This window comes from Sarcophilus harrisii, chromosome 4 (assembly GCF_902635505.1).
Source record: "Sarcophilus harrisii chromosome 4, mSarHar1.11, whole genome shotgun sequence".
NCBI classification, from domain to species: domain Eukaryota; kingdom Metazoa; phylum Chordata; class Mammalia; order Dasyuromorphia; family Dasyuridae; genus Sarcophilus; species Sarcophilus harrisii.
In genome coordinates, this window is record NC_045429.1 from 172,823,170 (window position 1) to 172,848,570 (window position 25,401).

At 35.3% G+C, this 25,401-nt stretch overlaps 1 protein-coding gene across 1 annotated transcript in view; it reads right to left on the minus strand.

Moving 5' to 3' along the window:
* Positions 1-1,014: 1,014 nt before the first annotated feature.
* The window catches only part of RNF217 (ring finger protein 217), a 145,928-nt gene continuing 121,541 nt past the window's right edge, over positions 1,015-25,401 (minus strand). Inside the window, exons 5-6 of the mRNA XM_031964332.1 lie at positions 6,429-6,500; positions 1,015-4,845 (exon numbers count right to left, since the gene is read on the minus strand). Coding sequence (XP_031820192.1) covers positions 4,772-4,845; positions 6,429-6,500 — 146 coding nt within the window. The 3' untranslated portion in view covers positions 1,015-4,771. The remainder of the gene's footprint in view (positions 4,846-6,428; positions 6,501-25,401) is intronic.

Sequence of the window (25,401 nt, forward strand, 5' to 3'; positions counted from 1 at the left end):
GCAAGGAATAAACATAATTGAAAATTCAACATGTTTGAATTAGCTGTTGGTAGTTATAACTTTTTTTTTATTAGTTAAAGGAAATCTAGTTACTATATTCTTTAATAAAGGGCCTTGTTGCACCATTTTCTTATAATGAGATTATAAAGGGCATCAAATGTTTTCAAATAAATACTTCAACTAGGTTATTAATAAACATTGTATCTATCATGGAACTTCTGATACAAATTGCTAAGATTAAGTTTTCTATCTGCCTAATATTTAAACCATTTTTACCCTAAAAGTTTTCTTAGTTCAGGTGACATAGACCTTTAATGGTGTGTCCATTTCATCTGTTTTACAGCTTTAATTTTTGTTTGGAAGTAAAAATAAAGTGTAAAACATTTGTAAACTCTTCTACATTCTCTTAAGGAAACAAAATATGTATCTTGAATAGCCAATGGAAAAATATTTTTAAAACCAATTTTGCATAGCTTTATAAACCCCAACTTCATAATAACCTAATTATTCAAGTGGCACAGAGGACTTTAGAGGACTTTAAAGTGCATTTGCTAACTTTAAGGCTATATTTATATTGTGTTCTTAAGAAAAATAAAACAAATTCACTACAAATGGTATAGAATTCAGTGACAAAAATGAATCAATCACCTTTTGTTCTCTGAAACAAAATAGGGCTAAACACAGGTTTTGATATGACAACTTGATTTTTAAGGCATATAATACATTTTGTTTAAGAGTTTAAAATATTACTATGGCTTTTAGTATGAAAGTTCTTATGGGATTCAGTAAGAAAGAAAACTTATTTTAAATACAGTGTTATCCATTTTTTAACCTTTTAAAAATATAAATACAAATATAACAAGCAGCAATAAAATCAAGAATTAAAAACATTCTATGTAATATATAAGTAGTTTTATCAGCTTGGTAGGAATACTCTAGTTTTCAACACATGCAGAGAAAGTAAGAAAAGAATACTGTTTTCCTTTGTAACATGTCAGAAATCTATTTTTTTTTCATTATTTCTTCAATAAGAAGTGTGTTTCTATGGGGTGGAAGTCAAGGAGTAAGGAAAGCAGGGAGTAGCCAAAAGGAATAGAGAGAAGAGCAAAAGTGAATAAAATAAAGGAGATTACAAAGTGAGGAATTTAGGGGAGCAGTAAGGCCACCCATTCAAAAAGAAAGGGCTGGGAGATGCAGGTAGCTATAGTTTTGTGGGCACCACTGAATCTTGATACCTCAGCAACAAGAATACAATCAGATAGCAGGTTGTAATCCTTGGTATCTTGGGTTGTATCCTGTCTGTCCAGGTATCAGGATACAATACCTTCTATCAGGAAATCGAAGACAGGAAATAAATGATATCTGGTGCCAGAACATCAAAATATACAGATTTTCTCTTAACCTCAAGTCACAAAGAATTTTAATGGGCTAAAATAAATGTTATATCATCACTTGATATATTGTGAAGAAAATCAATATATCCTGAGACCTTGCAAGTATGAAGTATTCCATACTTCATCTTGATACTTATTGAATTAGTCTGACTTTTCATGACAATAACAAAATCAAGTATCATTAACCTACTAACATTTCAATAGACTTTTAATAATGAATGACACAGTGAGACAGTAAATGTGAAAATGATAGTATGTTAGGGAAAATGGTAATATGTTGGGAAAAGTATTCTCAGCTTTATAGAGTAATTTTTATTTCTAAAATTTCATTATTTCAATAGATTATTGTAAAACAATGAGGCAATCTGACAAATATACTCTTGCTTTGTCAAACTATTGGCATTCACTCATATTTTTTTTTAACAGAAAAGATGAAAATTTTCTTCTAGCTCCTTATTTTGGCAAGGTATCCAATTTGAAAAACTGAGTAGATGAAATGTATATGGAAAATAAGCACCCTGTCCTTAAAACAAAAATGCAACCATAACTTTCTTCTAGATTAAGTCTTTTCAGTTTCTTTAGACCAGGAGAATGATAGAAAAGCACATGCTATGCATAATTTACAATGGTCATTTAATTTTTTTTTTTTTTTTTTTTTGGCAAATGCCTTTAGATACGAAATAAAATGCCACGACTAAATACAGCAGAAACCAAATTTTTTTCCTCTACTTGATTACACTAAAACACTACAAAAGATATTTTTGTAAACATGCTACTAAAATTTTTCTAACAGTGGATTTTTTGAAAAATTAAAATTCACATACAAGTCATAGATAGGGTTTTACCCTCAATGATGGCACTAAAGTAAAAATAAAAAATTACTTTCATTCTATTTTCTTTTTTAAAGTTCTTCATCATACTACTGCCAAAACTTCAGAAATTATTACTTCAAGCTACTTGAAAGAAAAGGGTAGGTATATCAACTTTCTGCTGTGACAAATGTATAAATTAATTTTTAAAAAATCAGTAAAACAGAATAATGGAAATCCTGTGCAACCAAATGCAGAAATAATTCAAAGTACTAAAAGTTTTTACTGACTTCATATCAGATGCCAACTCTACCATCCAGAAGTTGGAAAGTTTTCTAAATAATATAAAAATACCCCCCTAAAGATAAGTTATTTAAAGGAAGGAATACAAATCCCTGAGTAAGCCATAGACAACAGATATAATGGACCTAAGAAAATAGATTATCTAGGACCAGACATATACTATTCAACTAGCCCATATGTGTGCATACAATTATATGCAACCATAAAAAGATTTTACATAAACATATATATGTATAACATACATATGTACATTCATATATGCACACATACAAGATTGAGGGCAAATGCTTATATACATAAATTATAAAAACAAAGGCCCAAGTCAGGAAAATATGCCTTGCAAAGATACAAGTTTAAGACATATAAATATAGGGGTTTTACCTGGAAACCCTTTCAAACTTGGTACTATTTGAAACAATAGTACTACTTTTCTTATATGAAGTTTACTCTTTCAAAAGATGTTTTTCCAGAACCATTAAAGGATAGTACATCTTCACTATGAAATGGATGATTACTCCAGGAGGTCTATTATGCCCATACAGTGCATTAAATGAGAAAAAAATGAAAGCAAACTGTCTCAAGACTGATACAAGTAAAGTACCCTATCATCAGTTCAGCCCAAAATGACACTTTCTCTCATCATTTGGAATCCAATAAAGAGCAACTATGTGTATGGATATCAAGTGTTTCAAAAAAGAAATTGACACTGATCAATGAAATGTTATATCCATGGTACACAGCTAGATTTTAAAGTTGTGGAGGCAGTTATAAAGAACTTGAGTTTCTTGGGCTCCATTTTGTTCACTCTGCCAGTGAACTTTCATGATTAAAACAAGGGTTGGCAAATATTAATCCATGTCTCCTTGTTCTCGAAGAAATTGGGGATCTGAAACACTTCCAGAAACATTTTCCTTCATTTATTTTCTCCATTTTCTTCTCTAGCAGCAGATTTGGGGTTTTGTTTGTTTGCATTTTAAAAGTATATAATCATGATCACAGGAACCTTGTTTTTAGTGAACCCCTTCCACAAAAATATCACTAACACACTAACAAAAGTTTGAACAGCAGGCATGAGACTTACATCTGAAAACAAATCTTGTTTCTGTGAAAAGTCCAAGATCAAATAAAGGAGGGAGAGGAAAGAATACAGAATTTTAATCTTAAGTACAATTCTTTAGGACCACAATTTTAAAATTTTCTGATTCTATAAAGGATTTTTAGATTTAAAGAAGTTTTCATTTCAAATAAAACCTATTCTTTGGATTGACTAATGAAATTCTCATGTATTTTCATGGAAATTCATATTGTTCTATGCACAGTAAAGTATGCACCAAAAGGAAAATAAGGACTAAGCTTCTTAGACCATTATATCAATTCTATTGGTCCACAAAATTTGATATTTTACTTAAATTACATTATCTATTTTTTTTAATAGTAAGAGGAGATTTCTTGGATATCTTCCACATTGATCTTGTATATTCTGAGACAACAGAAAACTTAAGTCCAATCTCAAACAGCCCTATGACAATATGGAAGAATATTATAGTACCATGTGACTCAACAACTATTATGTTATTGGGACCAACTCTAATACATATTTCCTTACATATCTACATAAGAGTTTCACTAAGCCACATGCTTCTTCTTATTAATTTGTTTTCATTAGTTCCCTCTTAGGCACTGAGATTTTTGGCAACTGCAACTCCTGCCAAATGGCTGAATCACACTGCTTGGTCCATAGGTAGAAATAAATGGATAATATGATGAGCCTCTGTCTTCTGAAATTTGACTTTGATTAATGGTAGACATGGACACGAGCTATTCAGAACAAGTCCCAAAAGATGAGCAGAAGATTCAGTGTTCAGGACATAAAGACAATTTAAATTATTTTCATCTATTTTTCATAGAAATTCTAAACAGATAAGCTACATGTTGTTAACAAAAATGCTTTCTTAATAGGACAATAGGAAGGGTTATAGTTTAAATATAGAAGTCTATGAAAGTAACCTGGAGAGCAGCTTCTTGATTTTTTTTTAAAAGCAGCAATCAGAAAGGGGGAAAGGAGGAGGCTACCATTTTTGGAGTGCACCATAGCAAGGAGGCATTTGGGCCTGCAGCAGTGAATCAAAAGAAGAGGAGATGGCAAAAAGTCCCTCTCAGTTTTCAGGATGGTGACTTGTATATGGATGCCCATGTTCTTCATTGCACCATTTTGTATAACCCTTGGCAGGGCTCAGATCAGTGCGGATGAAAAAAGTTTGCTTTTCACCAGGGCATACCTGTCCGTGATCTTTTTCTTTGCTTTTTACAAAGGCAATAGATGGGAAATACAAATAAACCTGGAAAAAAGAAACCAATATTATTAGATAATGATATACTTTATATCATGAAGTTTATTTTTTGTGATTGATAAACTATACATAAATTATCATCCTTTTAATATTGTTCAAAATTTATTCAACAAAGTCATTGAGAATCCTTTCTAATTTGTGAGAGATCAAAAACTCCGCCCTCAAGTTGTTAAAGCCTATTTTCATTTTACAAGGATGTTTAGGGAAGTTAGAATGCTATTTCATATCCTGTAATATCAATTTTCTTAGACCATATGAACAGTTGACTTGATCCCAAGCATCTTCCTTTGAATAAATCTATTATGACATTTTTAATTTTAATTAAATGAAAATATTTGAATCTTTAAATATATAAGGTAAGACCTCAAAAGTTTATTACAAATAACTTTCCAGAGCCAAATATTATAATTAATTTTTTTCTTTAAATAAATACACAATAACATAATAGATTTCATATGTTACTTTCTTGTTGTGACCATTTTCATATTAAACACTATTTTTACATAGGTCACTTTCAGTTAAAATAAATGTCTAAAAGTAAATTCTTATTCCTTTGATGTAAGTCAAAAAATAAATTTCTTAAACCATTATGCCTAGAGTTATGAAAAAGAGAAAATTTGATAGTGAATTATTTATTAAACTAAGTCTATTGCCTCCACTAAGTCTTACTCTCATGTTCCATGATGATCTGGATCTGGCCCTAGTTCTCCAAGGCTATTCCAAAGGAGGCAAACACTAGAAGGGCTTATTGTGGCTTTATATACAAGTCCAGTAACAATCTATATTTGTCATCATGGTATTTGACTAGCCAGTTGCAGAATTGACCATCTCCATAAAGTTTACCAGAAGATGATGATATATTTTGAACACAACAACTCATGAAGATCTACCTTCTTGGTACACTGCACATCATAATGAAATCTTAGGGTTTTTTTAAAGCACTAAAATAGACTATTAAAAAAAAATCAAACCTATTACTTTATTGATGTAGGCAACTCCCAATAAAGAACTTCTGTTAATACAGATAGACTATTTCTATTGATATAGATAGATCTTCTTTGCAATTTGTAGTTTCAGAGAATTCTCTGGAGTTATTGAGAGCTTAAGTGACTTGACCATGGTCATTAAGTCAGGATATTATCAGAGGTACTATCTTTCTGCCCCTTAAGACCAACTTTCTATTTACTATACCATACTTCCACTAAACCTGAACTTAATAATTACAGTTAAGAGGAGCTCATATTTATATAGTGTTTTAAAAGTATATGAAGCACTTTACTCAAAAGAACGATATCATTTGATTAATTGGAGAGATGAAGTACCTTTTGCTAAAGCACCTAAAACTTGTATCAGGACTGGGACTCTATGACTACTGCTCTTAATAATCAGGGGATGACTATTTTCCCGGATAACTAATTTTTCTACTGCTAGAACAAAGTCAATTCTTTCAAATAGTCAACAGAAATATAAGCATGTCACAATAACTGATTCCTGTTACTTCTCATGTTTTCATCATTCTAAAAGAGTTCCCATATCTGTAATATATAATTGAGGAAAAAAATTAACCTTACCTATTACAACGGCTATGGCCCCAAGTGCCAGTCCCAAAACCAATATCAGAGGTGCAATGATTAATTTTCCAGCTGAAAAAAAAATCATAATAAAAAAAATCGTAGATTTATACAGTTCCTTTAAACATTTAATATCTTTATCATTAAATAAAATACATATGCAGCTGAAAATACTATGTACAAATCTAATTTTCTTTTAAGTTTTTTTTTTTTTTAAATCAGGTTGTCACTTCTATTTGTACAAGGAGTTAAAGTGCTTATTTTAATCCAACAATTTCATAGAACACACATTCACAAAACTTTATAAATATGATTATTATATAGATAAAACACAAAAACCAGAACAAAATCTTTTAAGATCAGCTGTAATGGGCTGAAGCTTGAGTTGATGCACTGAGGTCCCAAGCATGTGAGGCTAAATAGTAATTGGACCATACTCTATTAATATATATGCTTGGAGAAAGAATGGCCCCCACCCACTCTTTGTGCAAGTCCTGATGTGTTGTATAGGAAATGACGATTTTGGTGGGTGGCAGCAGAGGGGCAGGAAGAGAGGCGGGGAGAGTCTGCTGGCTGGCTTCTTGTTGTAGCTGCACACATTGCGATCACTATCCTTCTTCACCTCCATAAAGAATAAAGATTGAAGATTTTCCCCTAACCTGAATTCCTGACTCTGGCTGATTTTAAAATATGCGGTCATCACATTTGGCGCCCAAGTATGGGAACCAAGGACCCTACTTTCACTGAAGAAGTCTCTGGTGACCAGGAACTTAGGTGAGTATTGTAATAGACAAACAGGGAACTTATTTTCTTAAAGACTAAACTAGTAACCTTTTTTGGCTGAAATGGGACAGATGCTAGCTAAAGATTCATCATCCTCCCCAACTCCCTCATCCCCACCCAGGAGTGGTGCTATAGAAAGCATGCTTAAGCTGATAGAAGAACAAGGGCTACTTATAACTTGGGAACGGATAGCTAGACTTCTGGGCACATTAAAACGCACCTCTCCTTGGTTCTTAGAGGAAGAACAAATCTCTCCAGATAATTGGACATTAATTGGGCAACAGCTCTCCGCATATTACAACAAAACAGTCCTCATTCAATTTTCATCGAGGCATTCTATGTGTACAATATAATACAGCTGGTCTTAAAAATCGTATAAGTTATAGAAAAAAGAAAAGTTCTAGGAACAGCCAGATGAGGAAGCCTAAGGAAAAGGAGGAAGACAATGAACAGATTAATGACCATATCCCCACAGGGCATGGAGACTTAAGTGAGGATCAAGAATGTGGTGAATGTGAGGCAGCTTCAGCCCCACCTTAGGAGCAGGTAATTGACTCTCCTCCATCAATTCCACCCTCCAGGATGGAGGGAGGACAGGTAGTGGTGGGGGTGGGGGTGGGGAGCAATGACAGCACCAGCACATCCCCCCCAGCATCCAACCACTCCTATGACTAGATTGCAAAAGTGACTAATTAAGGCCAAGGTGGAAGGGAGAGATGTAACTGAGCTCTAACCTCACATTTTTCCTGTGATTCAACAGTTTAACTCTTCAGGTCAAGAAAGTAGAAAATACATTCCTTTTGATATAGAAATCCTCAAAGACCTGAAAAAGGTTTGCACTCTTTATGGGACTACATCAGCTTATGTTAAGATGTTATTACAGAATTTGGCTTTTGAAATCTTGATCCCTAATGACTGGAAATCTATAGCAAGGGTATATCTAGAACCTGGATAAAACTACTTGTGGCTTTCTGAATATAGTAAGCTCTGTAGGATACAAGCCCAACAAAATAGTCAAAGTGCAGTTCATGCTGCAATCACCTGTGACCTAATAACAGGTGTAGGTTCCTATGCAGACGTCACAGTACAGATTAATTATTCCATAGCAGCATATGAGCAAATTGCTGCTAATGCTATCAAAGATGGGCTTCTCTCCACAATAAAGACGAGAAGAGTAGGGCCTTCACAAAAATAACACAAGGGCCAAATGAACCCTTTGCTGACTTTGTGGGATGTTTGCAGACAGCTATCACAAGAACTAATGATGAAAATGCAGTAACAGACATTTTGATAAGGCAACTTGCTAAGGAAAATGCTAATGAGGTTTGCAGAAGAATTATACTAGGATTGTGCAAGGATGATCCTTTAGAGCAGCTCATAAGACGCTGTGCCACAGTAGGCACAAATGCCTTTTATAGCCAGGCTATGATGCAGACTACCTAAGATCCCAACATGGGAAGACAGGGTCCCTTCTGGCAAAGGACTTCCAGAGAGACTTGTCAATGCTTTCAGTGTGGTAAAGTAGGGCATCTGAAAGTGAGTGAGAAAACAGGGTGGGAGAACAAGACCCAATACCCCATGTCCAAAATGCAACCGAGGCTTCCATTGAGACCCAGAATGTAGACAGATTCAGGGAAACGGGATGAGGGGCCCAGCTCCAGGGCGCCAGGCAAAAAACACTTGGGGCATGATGGCAGCCAATAGTGCACCCAGAGAGTGCCTAAAAGTCCAGTACCCAGACATGACCAATCAGCCAGGAAGCCATATGATGGGAGAAAGGGATTACACAATCAATCAGCCAGAAAACAACCTGATGGGAGAAAGGGATTACAATTGGGGAGAATAGAGTTGTATGAAGCTGAGACAACTGAGATACCTCCTGGAGAGGTGAAATCTGTTTCTCTCTAGCCTATGGATCCCTTGCCTCCAGGCACAGTAGGCTTGACTATTTCACCTCCTTTTTGTACGTACAAAACAGTGTCCATACACACACTGATGTGGGAAACTGGGGAATGTGTAGATAATATCCCAGTCTCTAATACAGGTAGACAATGTGTGACTTATCACCCAGGAGAAGTAGTAGCATCAGGTTTACTCATACAGAATCCTAATAAGCAACTTGGAGATAGTTGCCCAGATTCTGACTCCAGGCCACAAAATCCAGGAATATACTAGACAGCAGCTGTAACAGCTGACCAACCTATGCTCACGATCTATATAAATGGCCTACCATTAGAAGGATTGGTAGACACAGGTGCAGATCGCACAGTCATTAGCGGTGCCAATTGGCTCAGTCACTGGCCAAAGATTAAAGCAGACACCTACATGTCTGGCGTAGGAGGATCAATAGCAGCTGAAGTTAGTGCTGCCCCTATGAGATGGACTTTTGAAGGCAAAACAGGAGTTTTTACTCCTTTTAGAGTTGAAAAAATGCCCATCAATCTGTGGGGAAGAGACATTTTACAACAATTAGGAATACATATGAGTGCTTTGATTTTTTTTAGGCAGGGCTGCTGTTGAAGGCCTGCCAACACTTTCACCTATTCCTATCCAATGGAAAAGTGATACACCAGTGTGGATAGAACAGTGGCCCTTAGCTAGTGATAAAATTCAGGCCTTATTAGATAGTACAGGAGCAACTTGACCAAGGACACTTACAACCTTCTCTAAGTCCTTGGAATTACCCAGTATTTGTTGTAAGAAAGAAATCTGGAAAATGGAGGATGTTGACTGATTTAAGAACAGATGGAAACCATGGCAACTCTTCAGTCTGGACTTCCCTCTCCTACTCAATTGCCTAGAGAATGGCCTCTTTGGGTCATAGATATTAAGGATTGTTTCTATTCTATCCCTCTGGATAAGGAGGATATGAAAAGATTTGCCTTTTCAGTGCCCAGCATTAACTTAGCTGAGCCTTATAAAAGATATAAACGGACAGTTTTGCCACAGGGAATGAAAAACAGTCCCACTATGTGTCAAATGTATGTTGCTGCTGCTCTTGCTCCAGTAAGAAAAGCATTTCCAAAAGTGATGCTATTACATTATATGGATGATATACTGGGATGTGCACCTGAGGAACAAATGTTAGAAGCATGTCTACAAAAGACCATAGAAACACTAAGGAATTACAAATTGTACATAGCTCCAGAAAAAATTCAAAGACATGCTCCTTTTCAATATTTAGGATATGAAGTATACCCTAAGCTGCTTACAGTACAAAAACTGTCCTTAAGAACAGAGATGATGATTTTCAGAAACTGATAGGAGATATCCAATGGATGCGATCAGTGTTAGGCCTGACTACCTATCAATTGCAACCATTATATGATATTTTAAGGGGAGACAGTGCTTTAAATTCACCATGCCAGTTTACAAAAGAAGCTCAAGAGGCTTTGAGAAAAGTTGAACTGGCTTTATCCAATATGGTTGAAAGAATCACTCAAAAACCCTTAGAAATATCAGTTTTTGCCACACAAGAGGCACCCACTGCAGTCTTTCATCAAGGAGACAGTGTGATAGAGTAGGTAAACCTGCCAGTACAAGCCTTACTCCTTACCCAGTGCTTGTGGCTAGAATTTTATTAAAAGCCATTAAGTGAGCAGTACAATTATCTGGGATAAGACCTGACAAGATATACCAATACACAAATTAATGTGTGCTGTGAGACCATCCCAGAGTGGCAAATTTTATTAGCCATGGCTCCAAATTTTACACATAGGTCTCCACTATTACATAATTGGCGATGGATTCTTGAAGAAAAAGTTTCTAAAGTTCCTCTTAAAGGACCAACTATCTTTACAGATGCATCCAAACATAATATTTGTGCTGTATACTCTCATGACTTGACTATAGAGTAGTCAGAACTCCTTTTCAGTCCACTCAGCAGAATGAATTGTATGCAATCATTCTAGCTCTTACTTATCTAGGAGACATAAATATAATATCTGATTCGGCCTATTCAGTAGATATGGTACAAAGAATTGCCACAGCCCAAATTAAATTTTCAGCCTCTAATATATATATCAGTTCTTTAAGAAACTTCAAGAGCAAGTGAGAAAGCATCCAGGTAAGATTTATATTTTGCATGTCCACTCTCATAGTGGACTTCCAGGTCCCATTTTTGATGGTAATTCAAAAGCAGATAGCCTTCTAACTATGTTTTTCAATACTCCTTTATTCCAAGAAGCCCAGGAATCTCATTCTAAATATCATCAGGCTGCTCGAGCTTTACGTTTACAATTTGGAATAACAAGAGAGGAAGCTAGGAGCATAGTAAAAGCCTGTATGGCTTGCCTTCCTTTCCACGCTCCTACACTGCCTCCAGGGAAGAACCCTCATGGTTTGAGACCCAGTGAAATCTGGCAAATGGCTGTGACCCATTAGAAATCTTTTGGTCACCTGTCTTTTATCCACGTTGTGGTAGACACCTGTTCAGGATTCACTTTTGCAATACCAGCAGCAAAAGAGACAGCCCTAGTGGTCACTGAATTCCTCATACAATCATTTGCAATTATGGGTGTGCCACAAGCAATAAAAATAGATAATGATCCTGCATATACTTCCAAACATTTTGCACACTTTTGTGCACAGTATAAGATTTTACACACCACTGGCATACTTTTTAATCCCCAAGGACAGGCAATAGTAGAGAGGAAAAACAGAGACATTAAGATACTCCTCCAAAAACAAAAGAAAGGGGGAGCCACAGGTAACCCTAGAGAACTTCTAAATCTAACCCTTTATACTATTAACTTCTTGATTTTTGACAAAGATGCACTGGCTCCGGCAGACAGGTTTTATAACACACTGGAAAAGTAGTGTCCAGTGTGAGCAGCTCCACTATCTTTAGATAATCGCCAGGTGATGTGGAGAGACCCAGAAAGTGGTGAATGGAAGAGACCAGATAGGTTAACTGCTTGAGGGAGAGGGTTTATCTCTACAGGTGGAGAAGGAATCCGATGGGTGCCAATGAGCCATATTCGTCTTGTCCATCACAGAGAGACGGAGAAGACCCTTGAAACAAAGGAGAAGACCCAAGAAATATCGAGTGGTTCTGTTGCTGATTGTGCTCACCATTGAAAGAGCATGGCAGTTATGGCGTTTGACTCATGGACATTGAAAATTGTTGGACTTAAAAACCCTCAGGAATCATTGGATTCTCTGAGACATAGGACTTGAAAACCCTCAGGAATCATTGGATTCTCTAAGAAATTATAAGACTGTTACAAGACTTCAAAATCTGCTGGAATCATTGGATTCCCTAACACATAAAAAGACTTTTGCAGGACTTCAAAAACTTGGGGGGATCATTGGATTCCCTGACATGTGAAGCAATGGACAATAGATTGGTTTTGGACTGTCTCTTGGCTGCTGAAGAAGGCGTATGTGTGACTGTTGTTTACATACCCTCCTTCTAGGACTTCTGGTAATCTTTTACAATACCATGTTGATTTATATTGTTTGTTATACTGCTACTTGCATGTACAATTCATGTCTGTTACACCACATCAAGCCTGCACTGACTGAGGGGAGGGTCATCACTAATAGCCTCTGCGTTATTGCTATATGCTTGTGTAATACCTCCCATGCTGATGGGTTTGTGCATAATAAGAGCCTTCAGCCCAAAAACCCGCTAGTACTCCTCACTTCCCTTTGGTGCTTTTCATCTCCCTTCCTGAGATTTCAGGAAGGGCATGATCATCTCCTTTTTAGTGCTTTCACTTCCCTTCCTGAGAAGTCAGGGAGGGTGTGATCACCTCCCCTTGGGGGCTCTGACCTCCCTGAGGAGTCAGGGATGGCATGACCACCTGTGTTCTAAAACAAAAGAAAGCAGGAGATGCAATGGACTGAAGCTCAAGTTGATGCACTGAGGTCCCAAGCATGTGAGGCTAAATAGTAATTGGATCATACTCTATTAATATATATGCTTGGAGAAAGAATGGCCCCTGCCCACTCTTTGTGCAAGTCCTGATGTGTTGTATAGGAAATGACAATTTTGGTGGGTGGTGGTAGAGGGGCAGGAAGAGAGGCAGGGAGAGTCTGCTGGCTTGTCACAACTGCACACATTGCGATCACCATTCTTCTTCACCTCCATAAAGAATAAAGTTTGAAGATTTTCCCCTAACCTGAATTTCTGACTCCGGCTGATTTTAAATATGTGGTCATCATAATCAGCATCTTCTTGTGTTTAACTTTTACATTAATAATAACACAACTTTGTTTATAATCTGGAAAAAGATTAAAAACTGATTTATACTTACATTCTATCTTAGAGGCAAACAAAGGATGATGTATTATGTATTTGGCATTTGATGATACCTAATTATATGATCCTAGCCAACATTTTGAAGACAAAGGGCTCTGATTATAGATAAGCCTCTGGTGATCAAAGCCTGAATGTTTGGGTATATATAGTACTGAAAGACAAGTGTTGTGAGCTATCTCATAGGCTCATTTAAACATGGTAGAATAGCATTACAGGATAACAGACTTCAATATTTTTCACCAAAAACCACCCCTCTTCCAAACATTCCTGTTTTTGTCAGGGGCACCATTATGTTTCTAGTAATAAGCCAGGATCAAAATCTTGGTATCCATTCTTCATTCTCACTCACAATCAGTTCCAAAGTCTTGTTAATTTTACTAATAACATCTCTCACATCTGTTTTCTCTCCTTTCATGTAGTCCTATATTAGTTTGGGTGCTCCTCATTTTAATACTAGCCTCCTAATTGGTCTTCTTGCCTAAGTATTTTCCCACCTCTCTAATTCATTCTTCACACAGCTCCAAATATGATACTCCTAAAGACTGATCATGTCACACTCCTGGGCAATAAACTTCAGTGACTTTTCTTCTAAGACCAAATGAATACTCATGTTTGTCCTTTGAAGCTCTTTACAACCTGGCCTCAACTTACTTTTCCAACCTGATCATACATCACTTCACTTATTCTTTGATCCAGTCAAATTTGCCTTCTTGTACTTCCTCAGACATGACTTTTCTGCCAGTGCCTTTGCAGACTGTCCTCCATAGTTGGAATGCATTCCCCTTCATTTCTGACTTTTAGAATTCCTAATTTCCTTCTTGACTTTGTTCAGGTACCACCTCTTTTCCTTGGTCCTTAGTTCCTAAAGCCTTCACAACAATGTTAATATTTTGTATATACTTATAAATGTATGGGTTTTCTCCTTCTATAGAGTGCAAGGTCTCTGAGAGGAAGGAATATTTAATTTTTGTAATTGATAAGGGAAACAGTTAATGCTTGCTAATTGATTTCATAGTCATATATATGTATACATATAGACAAATACAGATATATGCATTATGCACACATATATGTACACACATATATGTCCATATGTTTGGAAATAAACAAGTCTCAAAATCTAGTCCATGGGATAGTACTACGGTTACTGGTTATAGTAATGGAAAAAGGAGTAAGTCTTGAGGCAGAAATCTAAGGGTGTGAAATAATCCTACCTATCAGAGTACTCAATGATTCTGTTGGATTGAAATATTATTACTTTTTCAGATGGAAGTTTCTCATACAAGGTAGAGAAAATTCTGCTTTTACTTAATGGGTCTCTACCTACCAGGGTACACAATGGTAACAAAAGCATGGGATATTATTTTTCTCAGATGGATCAGTAGGCATCCTCACCATACATGGAAATAGGTTTCAAGGGGTTAAAAATTTAAATTACACCCATAAAAGGGATTAGACTGGGCCTCCACCCTGCTTTGTTAAGTGGTAGAAAAGGGAATGGAAGGTGTTTGGACAGGACACTTATTATCTATTGTAGATTGTAACTTGGGTATACAATGGTAATAGAAAGCTATAGAGCTGCTATAACAAGAGGGGAGAAAAGTTACAGGACAAGGAGGGCTCTAACCTAATCTTTAAGAAAGCCCAAAACTGGGGAATGTGCTGTTAGTGGACTGAGGTGATCTTCTAGGGGGCAGAGCTGAAAGAAATTTTTTTGATCCTGCTTTATACTTGGAGAAACAACTATACCATACAATGAACAGTGGCCAATAGTTCCACAGAATAGTGACAATACTACATCAAATGTTCTCCTCAACTGTAGGAATCCATATTAGCAGGACTTTTTAAAAAGCTGAAGATGACCCGAGTTTTCCTTTAAAAGAAACACAGATTCTCACAACTGCCCTGTTTTTGTAATCTGATGAATTTTCTTTGTCCCAAAGAACTTGTTCTCTCAGTCTTTTCCCTAGGGGGATACCACTAACCCAATGCCAAAATTATTCTTTCTTCATTTATATGATCCAATTCTTGTCATTTTAGAGGGCTGAAACCATTGAATTCAATGCACTGAGGTCAGGACTGCTGAGCGCTTGAGGTTAACTACTGATTGGACAAATACTCTATGGGCATATGCTTGAAAATGGTCCTTTCCACTATCTTTACTGGCTCAATGATTGGTGTATAGAGGATTGTAGGAGGGACTAGGGAGTGGAGTAAGCTAGCCAGGGACACACTCTCCACTGTAGATGAGGAGAAGGCAGTGGCGGAGATTCTGCTTCCATCCTGTTCAAACTTGAGCCTAAGACCAAGAATAAAGACGGGTGCTTATCTTGACTCCAGCTGATTCTGGGGTGTCCTGGGTTCTAGTGCAGTCATTATAGTCATCAACAAACTTGACCAAAAAGTATGATGGTGATGGGCCAACTTGCCACAAAGAGATTATACTTAGCAGTGGGAGGAAGCTGAACATAACAAGGACGGCATTACCAAACTCAATTATGGGTAACTTTTCCTCCTGTAGTTGCTATACCCCTTTCAAACCAATTCATGAAGAAAAAGATGTACTTAAGGATAAAGATGTGGGTCAAAGACTCAGTAAGAGCCTTAAAAATCAAGTAGACCTATCACTTTACAGAGAAGGAAACAGAAACTCATGTAAATTGTGGCTTGCCCAAGGTCACATTTAGATAATGAGAAGTAGATCTGGCTCAGTGCTTCAAATTCCAAATCCAGCAAGCTATTTTATGTGACTGAATGAAAAGAAGAATGAATGCACCCTATAACAACATGGTTAGCTCCAAAAATAGAATAAGACCAATGCCACATTTTTTTAGGAAACCTTTTCTGACTCTAACTTCTGGTATTAAAAATCACCTTTCCTTCCCCAAATTTCTTATAACACTTCTCTTGGAATTCCTCTTTGTACTTATCTTCCTCCTCAGTATATCACAGTAATTTATGTATGTGTTCTTTATGCTCTAAGGTTGTCAAGAACAAGACCTATGTTGTATCTTAGCACCATAGACAAAGCAATCACTTAAATGTTTGATAGAGGAAAATTAAATATTGGCTGCTGAATATTCAGGGAGAAAGTCTAGAGAGCTCACAAAAGAGAGAGTCAATAGATTATATGACAATATTCTAACCAGGCGTTTTCCCCTTAAACTTCATCTGAAATGGGAAAGCAGCATGACACCATGGATAAAATAATGGGCTTGTAGTCAGAACTTATAGGTTCGAGTTCTGCCTCAGATATTTACTCTGTATGCCCTTGGATAAGTCTCTTCTTAGTCTCTTTTAGCCTCAGTTTCCTCATCTTAAAATTATACATAATATCAATAATAAATACCATCTATATTACAGGGTTTTATGAGAATAAATTGAGAATATGTATAAAGGACTTTGCAAATGTTAAAGTCCCAAATAAATATAATCTATTATTATCATATTAGTGTTTTGTTTCCTGGATCAAAGAAAATCTTAATCACCCAATTGTAAATTATATCAATAGTTTCCCCAATGAAATAGGTATGAAATTATGAAGTGAAAAACACCATACTTTGAAATTTTAAGTAAAACATGTACACAAAGTTTAACTCTGTGAAATACCCAATAACAAGAAAGAATAAACTACTAGGTTTTCTGTTATAACCTTGTAATTTTTGTACTTTTAAGTTTGTGAGAAATAAACAATAATGAACTGATATTTGTATTGAAATTCTACCCTGTGGAAAGAAGAATTTGCCCAACTTGCTTTGGGGAATTACTTAATCCACTGTGTGATCATGTTTTTTTTTGACACATTAAAATGGAATAGATGTTAAGTTGCACACATAGATTAAGAAAATCAATTTCATGATCAAAATATAGAAAAGTAGTGGTGGGACAGTGGTTTTTCTCAAAAAAGATCCAGGGATCTGAACTCACTGCAAGCTTAATGACAATATTAAATGTCAGCCAAAAAAGCTAATGTAAATTTAGGATTGATTAAGAGAGACACAGTATCCAGAATTAGAAAGGTGATTTGGTGTATTTTGTCCTGATTAGGTAATTAACATGCTTGGTTCTGGTTGTTTCAATTTAACAGAAGAGCCACAGAAGAGTAACTAAAATGATGAAGAATCTTCAGTTGACATCATAATAAGGATCAACTAGAAAAAGTAGGAATATATGTCAGTGCAGATAGGGGAAGACATAATAAGTATTCTCAAGTACATAAAGGGTTGCCAGTGTGTTTAGCCTGTATGAGACTGCCTGCCATCTAGGAGGAGGGGATGGAGGGAAGGAAGGGAAAAATTGGGACAGAAGTGATTTCAAAGGACAATGTTGAAAAATTACCCATGCATATTCTCTGTCAATAAAAAGCTATAATAATAAAAATATGAATAAAAATAAAAATAAAGGGATACCAATGGATGAAGGATTTAATTTATTCCTATGATATGCCTTCATTTATGATAAAGGCAAAATTAGTAGCAATGGGTAGAGAATAAAGGTGAATTAAGGGAGAAAAGCTTTTTAAAAATTAGAGATATCCAGAAGTGGAATGGCTTTCCTTGGAAGACAGTAGGTTATTATGGGCCAGAACTCTGTACTTGAAACAAGGATTCTTACAAGGCACTAACTCAGTGGAATTGATAAGACAATGGTTATCTAGTTTAGCATAGCGATTAAGAGTTCTCTAGTTCAGTATGATTGATTTAATCTTATCACAAATAATGGTTCCCTAGTCATATAAGGATTGGTTTATACTCAGTATACTGTAAATGATCTAATTGTAATAGAGCATATAAACTGGGATAAACTCAGCCAAGGGTCAGATTTAGAGAAGACAGAGGACTGGAGGCAAGAGCTCAAGCTCTGGGAGCCAAGAAGAGAGATTCACTCCATCTCACACCACGTGGTGGCTGACTTGCCCTCCTGCATTTCCTCCACTGAGACCAAGGCCTGTCTGAAGGACTTCCAGAAAGGTAGCAGGGACCCAGGCAAGGAGACAATAAAGAATTAACTTTTAACCTGACTGTTCTTATGATGATTAATCTGTGGAAAGGAGAGCTGCTCAGAGATCTCCAGAAAACCAACCAGAACATTACAGTGGGTTTCCCTAATGGAGTTCCTCAAGCCAAGGCTGAATGACCACTTGTCAGGTTTACAATAATGAGGACAGTTTTGGAGATGCTATTTGGACTAGACTGGATTATTTAAATTGCATGAAATTTGAAAATGAATAGTTTTTTAAAAATTTAATTAATATTAATTAATTCATAATTTAAAAATTATGAAATTCCAGAGCAAGATAGTTTGAGGATCTAGAATAAAGGAAAGGTAATATTAGCAGATATTATTTCCAAATGAATTATTTAACAGTATTTATGACAAGATCCATTCTTGTATAAACATATATCATAGACCCTGTAATGAGGGGAGAACTATTAACTTTAAAAGGATATACATAAGAAACAAACTTCAAGAAAAAAGCCAGTAATTATTTCATCATTCTTTAGTAACTGTCATCAAAACACTCTGAATATGTATCAGTGACTCTTTATACAATATTTTGGTAAGATCAGTGGATCTACATCTACTCTACCAGCAGCAACATATCATAACTGAAAGACACTGAATAAGAATATAAAATTAACAAATAAAGCTTCCATAGGAAGTGACATTTGCTCTCTTTCTGGAAGTTAGTCAGAAAAATAATTCATATCTTTATTTTTCTTAAAATGTTTTTGGAATTCGGATGGTTAGAGTTGGAGAAAAGTTTTATTCTTATTCCAAAGGCCACTCCATCAACATTTCCAATGCAAAGTCATTACAAATTCAGGGTGTATTCTGAAAGTCTTAGTACTGGGTGAAAATTTTAATAGCTGAAATGTTTTAATAGCTTAAAATTGAACTAAAAGTTTTGGGATACCAAAAGTCAATTAATCAATCTTTTAAGCTATTAAAGCTTAAAACAGCTTTAGGACTTTGGAGAGACCCAATATAATCAATTATTTAGTTGTCTTCCAATATCAACCTTAAAATGATGATTACTCCATGGTATATTGAACAACATATTTTTAAAAGGAACACCTATTCTCATTCTCTTTCTCTCTCTCTTTCTCTCTCTCTGCTCTCTCAACATACACACACATATACACACCTGTAGATGTGTTTTTACTTATGTTTTTTCTCCTAACACATTACTTTTTCAACAACTAAATTAGAACTTACAGTACATAAATCATACCAACAAAGAATTACAGGATGTCAATGTTAGGAGGAATCTCAGATACCTTTTAGTCCAATCCATACTTGAAAAATGTCTCCATCTACAGTACTTCAGTTTAATGTCAACATTTACTAAATGTTTACTATACAGAAAAGCTCTGTTATAGGTATTGTGTATGCAGAGGCAAACCCAAAAAAGTTCTTCCCTTCATAGAGCTTACATTGTACTGGTGGAAAGCAACATGCATACAATTTTTAAAAGGATAATTTGAGGAGAGAAATAACATTAACAATAGTGGGATCAAGAAGGGCTTTACATCGGAGATAGCACTGAAAGGAAATTAGGGATTCAGTGGTGGGGGGAAAAATGAATAAGAAACATACCAGGCATTGATTCGTGGCAGAAAGGATATCAAGTTCAGGAAATACCTAGTAATAATGGTTGGCTAGAATATAAAAGCATAGAGAGGAGAGGAAGATAACAAGAAATAAAACTAGAAAGGTAGGCTTGTAGCCAGAGTGTGTGTATGTGTGTGGGGTGGAAGTTAAAGGCCACATCGAGACATTTGTAAATGATTCTAAAGGAAACAGAATAGCTAGGTGAAGAAATGATGGGAATCTTGGCAGAGGAGGGAGTAAAATTTGTAAAACAATATATAATGTAGGCGAAGAAAGATGGGCACTGAAATGCTCTAGATTTTTAGAGAGCAGATTTGAAAGGTTCAGGGAAAGGACAGCCAGGATTCTTTGAACTAAAATTTTATAGTTAAGTAACCTCAGCAGGCTTAGTAAACTCTCAAGAATAAAATTCTGGTCATAAAGATAAACAACTCTATGTGAATGAACAGGAACGCAGTTCACCAACTTAAAATTTTTGAAGGATGCCAAAAGATCAGAATTGGAAGGGAGCTCAGAGGCCTTCTAGAACAACAAATATCTAAATAAGAATAACCTCTAAAATATATCTGATGAGTAGTCATCCAGCCTTTGCTTGAAGACCTCCAATGAGTGGGAAACTTTATAACTTTCCAGGCAGTTTGAGAAGCTTTAATTGTTAAAAAAAAGTTTTTCTTTACCAACTGAAATTTATGTCATTTTTCATTAAAACTATTGTTCCTAGTTTTGCCTTTAGTAGCCAAAGAAAAATCATTTCAATGTCTTCAGAGACATGCATACAGCATGATCACCTCCCTAAGTCTTCACTTCTTCAGAATAAATATTCATGTATTTTTTTTCTATGAAATGAAAGCTTTCTCCCAGTTGGCACCTTCAAAATTATATTCAGATTATAAATCTCCTTTCTAAAATGTGGCACCAAAACTTAGCACAATACTCCAAATGTGTATCCATGAGCAGAGTGCATTCTTTTCTATGTTAAGTTGTGTCAAAATGAACTTTTATATATAGTTATTACTTGTCATTGACAAAAACAAAAGTGTATAAAAAAAGTTACTCTTTGAACATCATTGCAGAACTTGTGTTACTTGTAGGTTCAAAGGCACACACACACAAGCTAGAAAGGTTTAGAGCTAATTTGCTAAGTATGATATATAGTTAAAAAGCACAGGGGGCTTATATTGGGGATTCACAGTTTCATATAAAAATTCTTTTGTGTTCTTGCTTGTACATGGAAGTTATAGTTGCTTGTATTTGTTAAATTCAGAATAACAAAAAAAACTTAACATAAAATTTTCTCCTTGCATTCCATATTTTCTAGAAGCAATCCTGCATCCTTTGTTGCTTGGTTGGCCGCCCTTGTAGCCAACTTCTGTGGCAAGTTGCTGTAGCAACTGTTTATCTGACACACCTGTTCTGTGCCAAAGGCTTAGTCATGGGGATCTTGATAGCAAGGCTTCACCTATTTATAGCAGGCTTCCTGTCTTGTTATAGGACATTGACTTAGCTACTTCTGACTAGCAACTGGCAGATCCTTTCTAAAACCTTTTATGTAAAAAAAAAAAAAAGAAAGAAAGAAAGAAAGAAAGAAAGAAAGAAAGAAAGAAGAAAGGAAGGAAGAAAGAAAGAAAGAAAGAAAGAAAAAAGAAAAAGAAAAAGCAGCAGTTCACAGCTATGAACTTTAAGATGAATTAAAATATGAGTTATTTCTCACTTCTTCCTGCCTCTTTTTTCTTTCCACCAAGAGACTTCACATTAATTCCCACCTTACCTCTTTATTGATTACATCATTCTCTAATTATCAGAGGGACACCAAATGAAGTTTTACCTATTTATGGCAACTTTTACTACATTTTCTTTCCATGTGACAATGGACTTGCTGCTTCTGAATAGCATTTAGGACCCATCCCAAAGATGGGCAAAGCAAAGTGTTTAGAAATCTATAAACTTATCCCAATGATAATTTTATTGCTCAAAGAACACTTCTGAAATTGTTTTCAGAGCCTGCAGTACATTCTTTTGGGTTCAAATTATCAATCATACAATTTGAGAACATGGAAAGAATTGAGAGGTTGGTTGAAGAAACTGAAGATATAAGCCAAGAGATGTGAAGGCTCAAGGAAGACATGATAGATGTCTTTTAAATATTTGAAGGGCTTTCATGTGAAATAAAGACTGGATTTGTTCTATATGGTCAGAGGGCAGAACTAGGAATGATGAGTGGAAGTTGCAAATGGGTAAATACAGGCTTTATGTCAGGAAATAATTGCTAATTATTTATATGTCTATTATATATTATATATTACATATTATATAATATGTCTATTAGTGGCATGGACTGCAAGAAGCAATAAGTTTCCCTTTCTTGGAAGTCTTTAACCAAAAGATAGATGATCATTTATTAGGTATCTTACAGTGGGGATCCTTTGGTGTTTGTATTTATTTATTTTTTTAATTTATTAAATATTTCTCAATTATATGTAAAACTAAATTACATGTAATACTTTTTATAATTATTTTTTTAAAAAATCTTCCTTGAGAAGGCAAGCAATTTGATTTCATTTCATTTCTATAGGTGCAAAACATATTTCCTATTTACCAAAACATTATCCATTAACCAACATATTATCCAAAAGATATTTACCATGTTACAAAAGAAAATGCAAACAAAAATGAATATAAAGAAAATTTGTAAAAAGCATGATTCAATCTACATTTAAAGTTCATAAATTCTCTTTCTGGAAGACATAATTTTTCACCAAGAATCTTTTGGAATTATTTTGGATCATTGTCTTGATTAGAATATTTTACACTTGATCATATAATATTGCTGCCATTGTGTACAATATTTTCTTGGTTCTTCTAACTTCACTTTGCAGCAGTTCATATATGTCTTCTCACATTTATTGAAATCATCTTGATCAAACTTTCTTATAGCAAGTAGTATTCTATCACAATCATACCACAACTTTTTCAGCCATTCTCCAAATGATCAATATCCCCTTGATGTCCAATTTTTTGTCACCATAAAGAGCTGCTATACATATTTTTGTACATGTAGAACCTTTTTTCTTTTTTATGATCTCTTTGGGATACAGATCTAGTAATGATATTGCTGGTCAAAGGACCTAACAAAGTTTAATAGCCTTTTGGTATAGTTCTAAATCTTGAAATACCTAGCATAATATCTGGCATACCACAGGTACTTAAAAACAATTACTGATGAAAATATCAGTTTCACTATTTTATAATTATACCTATAGTGTCTTTTCCCATAGTAATGCTGAATCATAGATATGCAATGAAATAGAAAAGAAACTTTACCAATTTGTCCTAATCGCAAGACTGATTCTTCAGATCACTTTTTTGGGATATTACCTCTTTATCCATCATTTTTTTTTTATTTCAGTTCAACAAGCATTAGAAAAAAAAGCTGCTATTTCTGTTCCTTATAGTATAAATTAGGGAAGAATTGTGTAGTCATGAAAATATAGTAACTTTTACTGTTCTGTAAAGCTTGTTGAATGATAGAATCTTCTTGAGCTGCAGACTAGAAAAATGTGAAAACTTAGGTGAACCAACTTAAGGGGGGGAAAAACTACTCAATGTCAAATATAGTTATAGTACTTCAAGGCACAGATACATATATGTATATGTATGTATATACTTAAAAGTATGTAAACATGTATGTTCAATCCATCCTTTTATGGATTTATATATACCATCACTTTCAAATACAAACAAGTACAGTACATTAATACATACACATATGCATATTTTATTATATATGCAGATATATATATAATATAGCAGCAATATGTGTGTATGTGTGTGTGTGTGTATAAAATATAGCAAAGTTGTTGGAATCCTTAAAGTGCTAATTTAGCATGGTACTTAGCAAATCCTCTAGCTCACTAATGTATTTAAGTACTCACTGGAGTTCACACGTTTGGGAGATTTCAGGGTTTAGTATGAGATACCAAATTCACACTTCCCTTAATCCCTTCCTCAGAAGGAGTCAACCTTTGGGAGATCATATATATTGAAGCTCTTAGAGCTTCAACGGAATTACTTCGAAACATCAACAAGAGTCAGAGAGGAGCAATCTGGGAGATTGAGAGCCAGGAATACTCTGGGAGATACAGAAGCCCACAACCCCCCTCTTGGAGGTGAAGACAGAATCATTCCATCTTTGTGCTGGCTGGAGGCAGAAGAAAGCAGAGGCAAAGGACAAGCTGCAAGAGCTCTCAGAACCAAGGAGAGAGAGAGAGAGAGAGCGCTCTAAGAAAGCTAAAACTAAGGCTGCCTCCAGAAAACCTCCCCAAGAAACCTGCACCTAGAGAGAACCATTATATTATTTTAAAGAAAAAGAACACCACACAAAGTAGATAGAGTCCCAGTCAAGAAGACTCATCTTCACAAGTTCAACCTCCTCAGATACTTACTAGCTGTGTGACTCAGGGCAAGTCACTTTACCTTTTTGCCTCAGTTTCCTCATCTGTAAAATGAGCTGGAGAAGAAAATGGAAAACTACTCCAGTATCTATGCCAAGAAAATTTCAGATGGGATCATGAAGAGTCAGACCAAACTGAAAATGATTGAACAATAATACATAGGCACACCCATGTGGAGATGTATGTCTTCATTATAAACACAATATACATTTCTTAAAACAGTCCAGGCACTATGACAACTCTACAAATATTAATTTTCTCTTACAAACTTGAGCAATTTTAACTTTTATCAGTCAACAAGCATTTATTAAGTGCCAAGCATTGTTGAAGACAAAAACCAAAAATGGCAGTGAACTCACCCTAAATGAGTTCACATTTTACTTGGGAAGATAATACAAACATAAAAAAATGTATATAAAATATATACAGAGTATAAATAAATGGTAATCTCAAGACAAAAGACACTACTAGCAGAAGAATTGGGAAAATCCTATTGTAGAGATGGAATTTGTTCTGTTTTGAAAGAAGTCAGGGAAATCAGGAGGAAGAGTTAAGGGGGAGTATGTTGCAAGTATTGCGGGGGGCGGGGTGGAAGATACATTGCAAATATCTGAGGCAGGATCCGAACTCAGAGCATACTAACTCCTATTCTATTATTCTACTATGACACTTAGCTTCTTTAAAAAAATGTAAATAAAAGAAAAAAATGAGATAATCCATCTCAAGTTTTGGGTGGCACATGAGTTAATAATAATCTAATGAAGAGATGAGAATGAATAGTCTCTAATAATAACCCTAAAGGCCCAGTGGGTAGAATATACTGATTCTATCCCCAAGTGATTCTATCTCCAAGGGATGA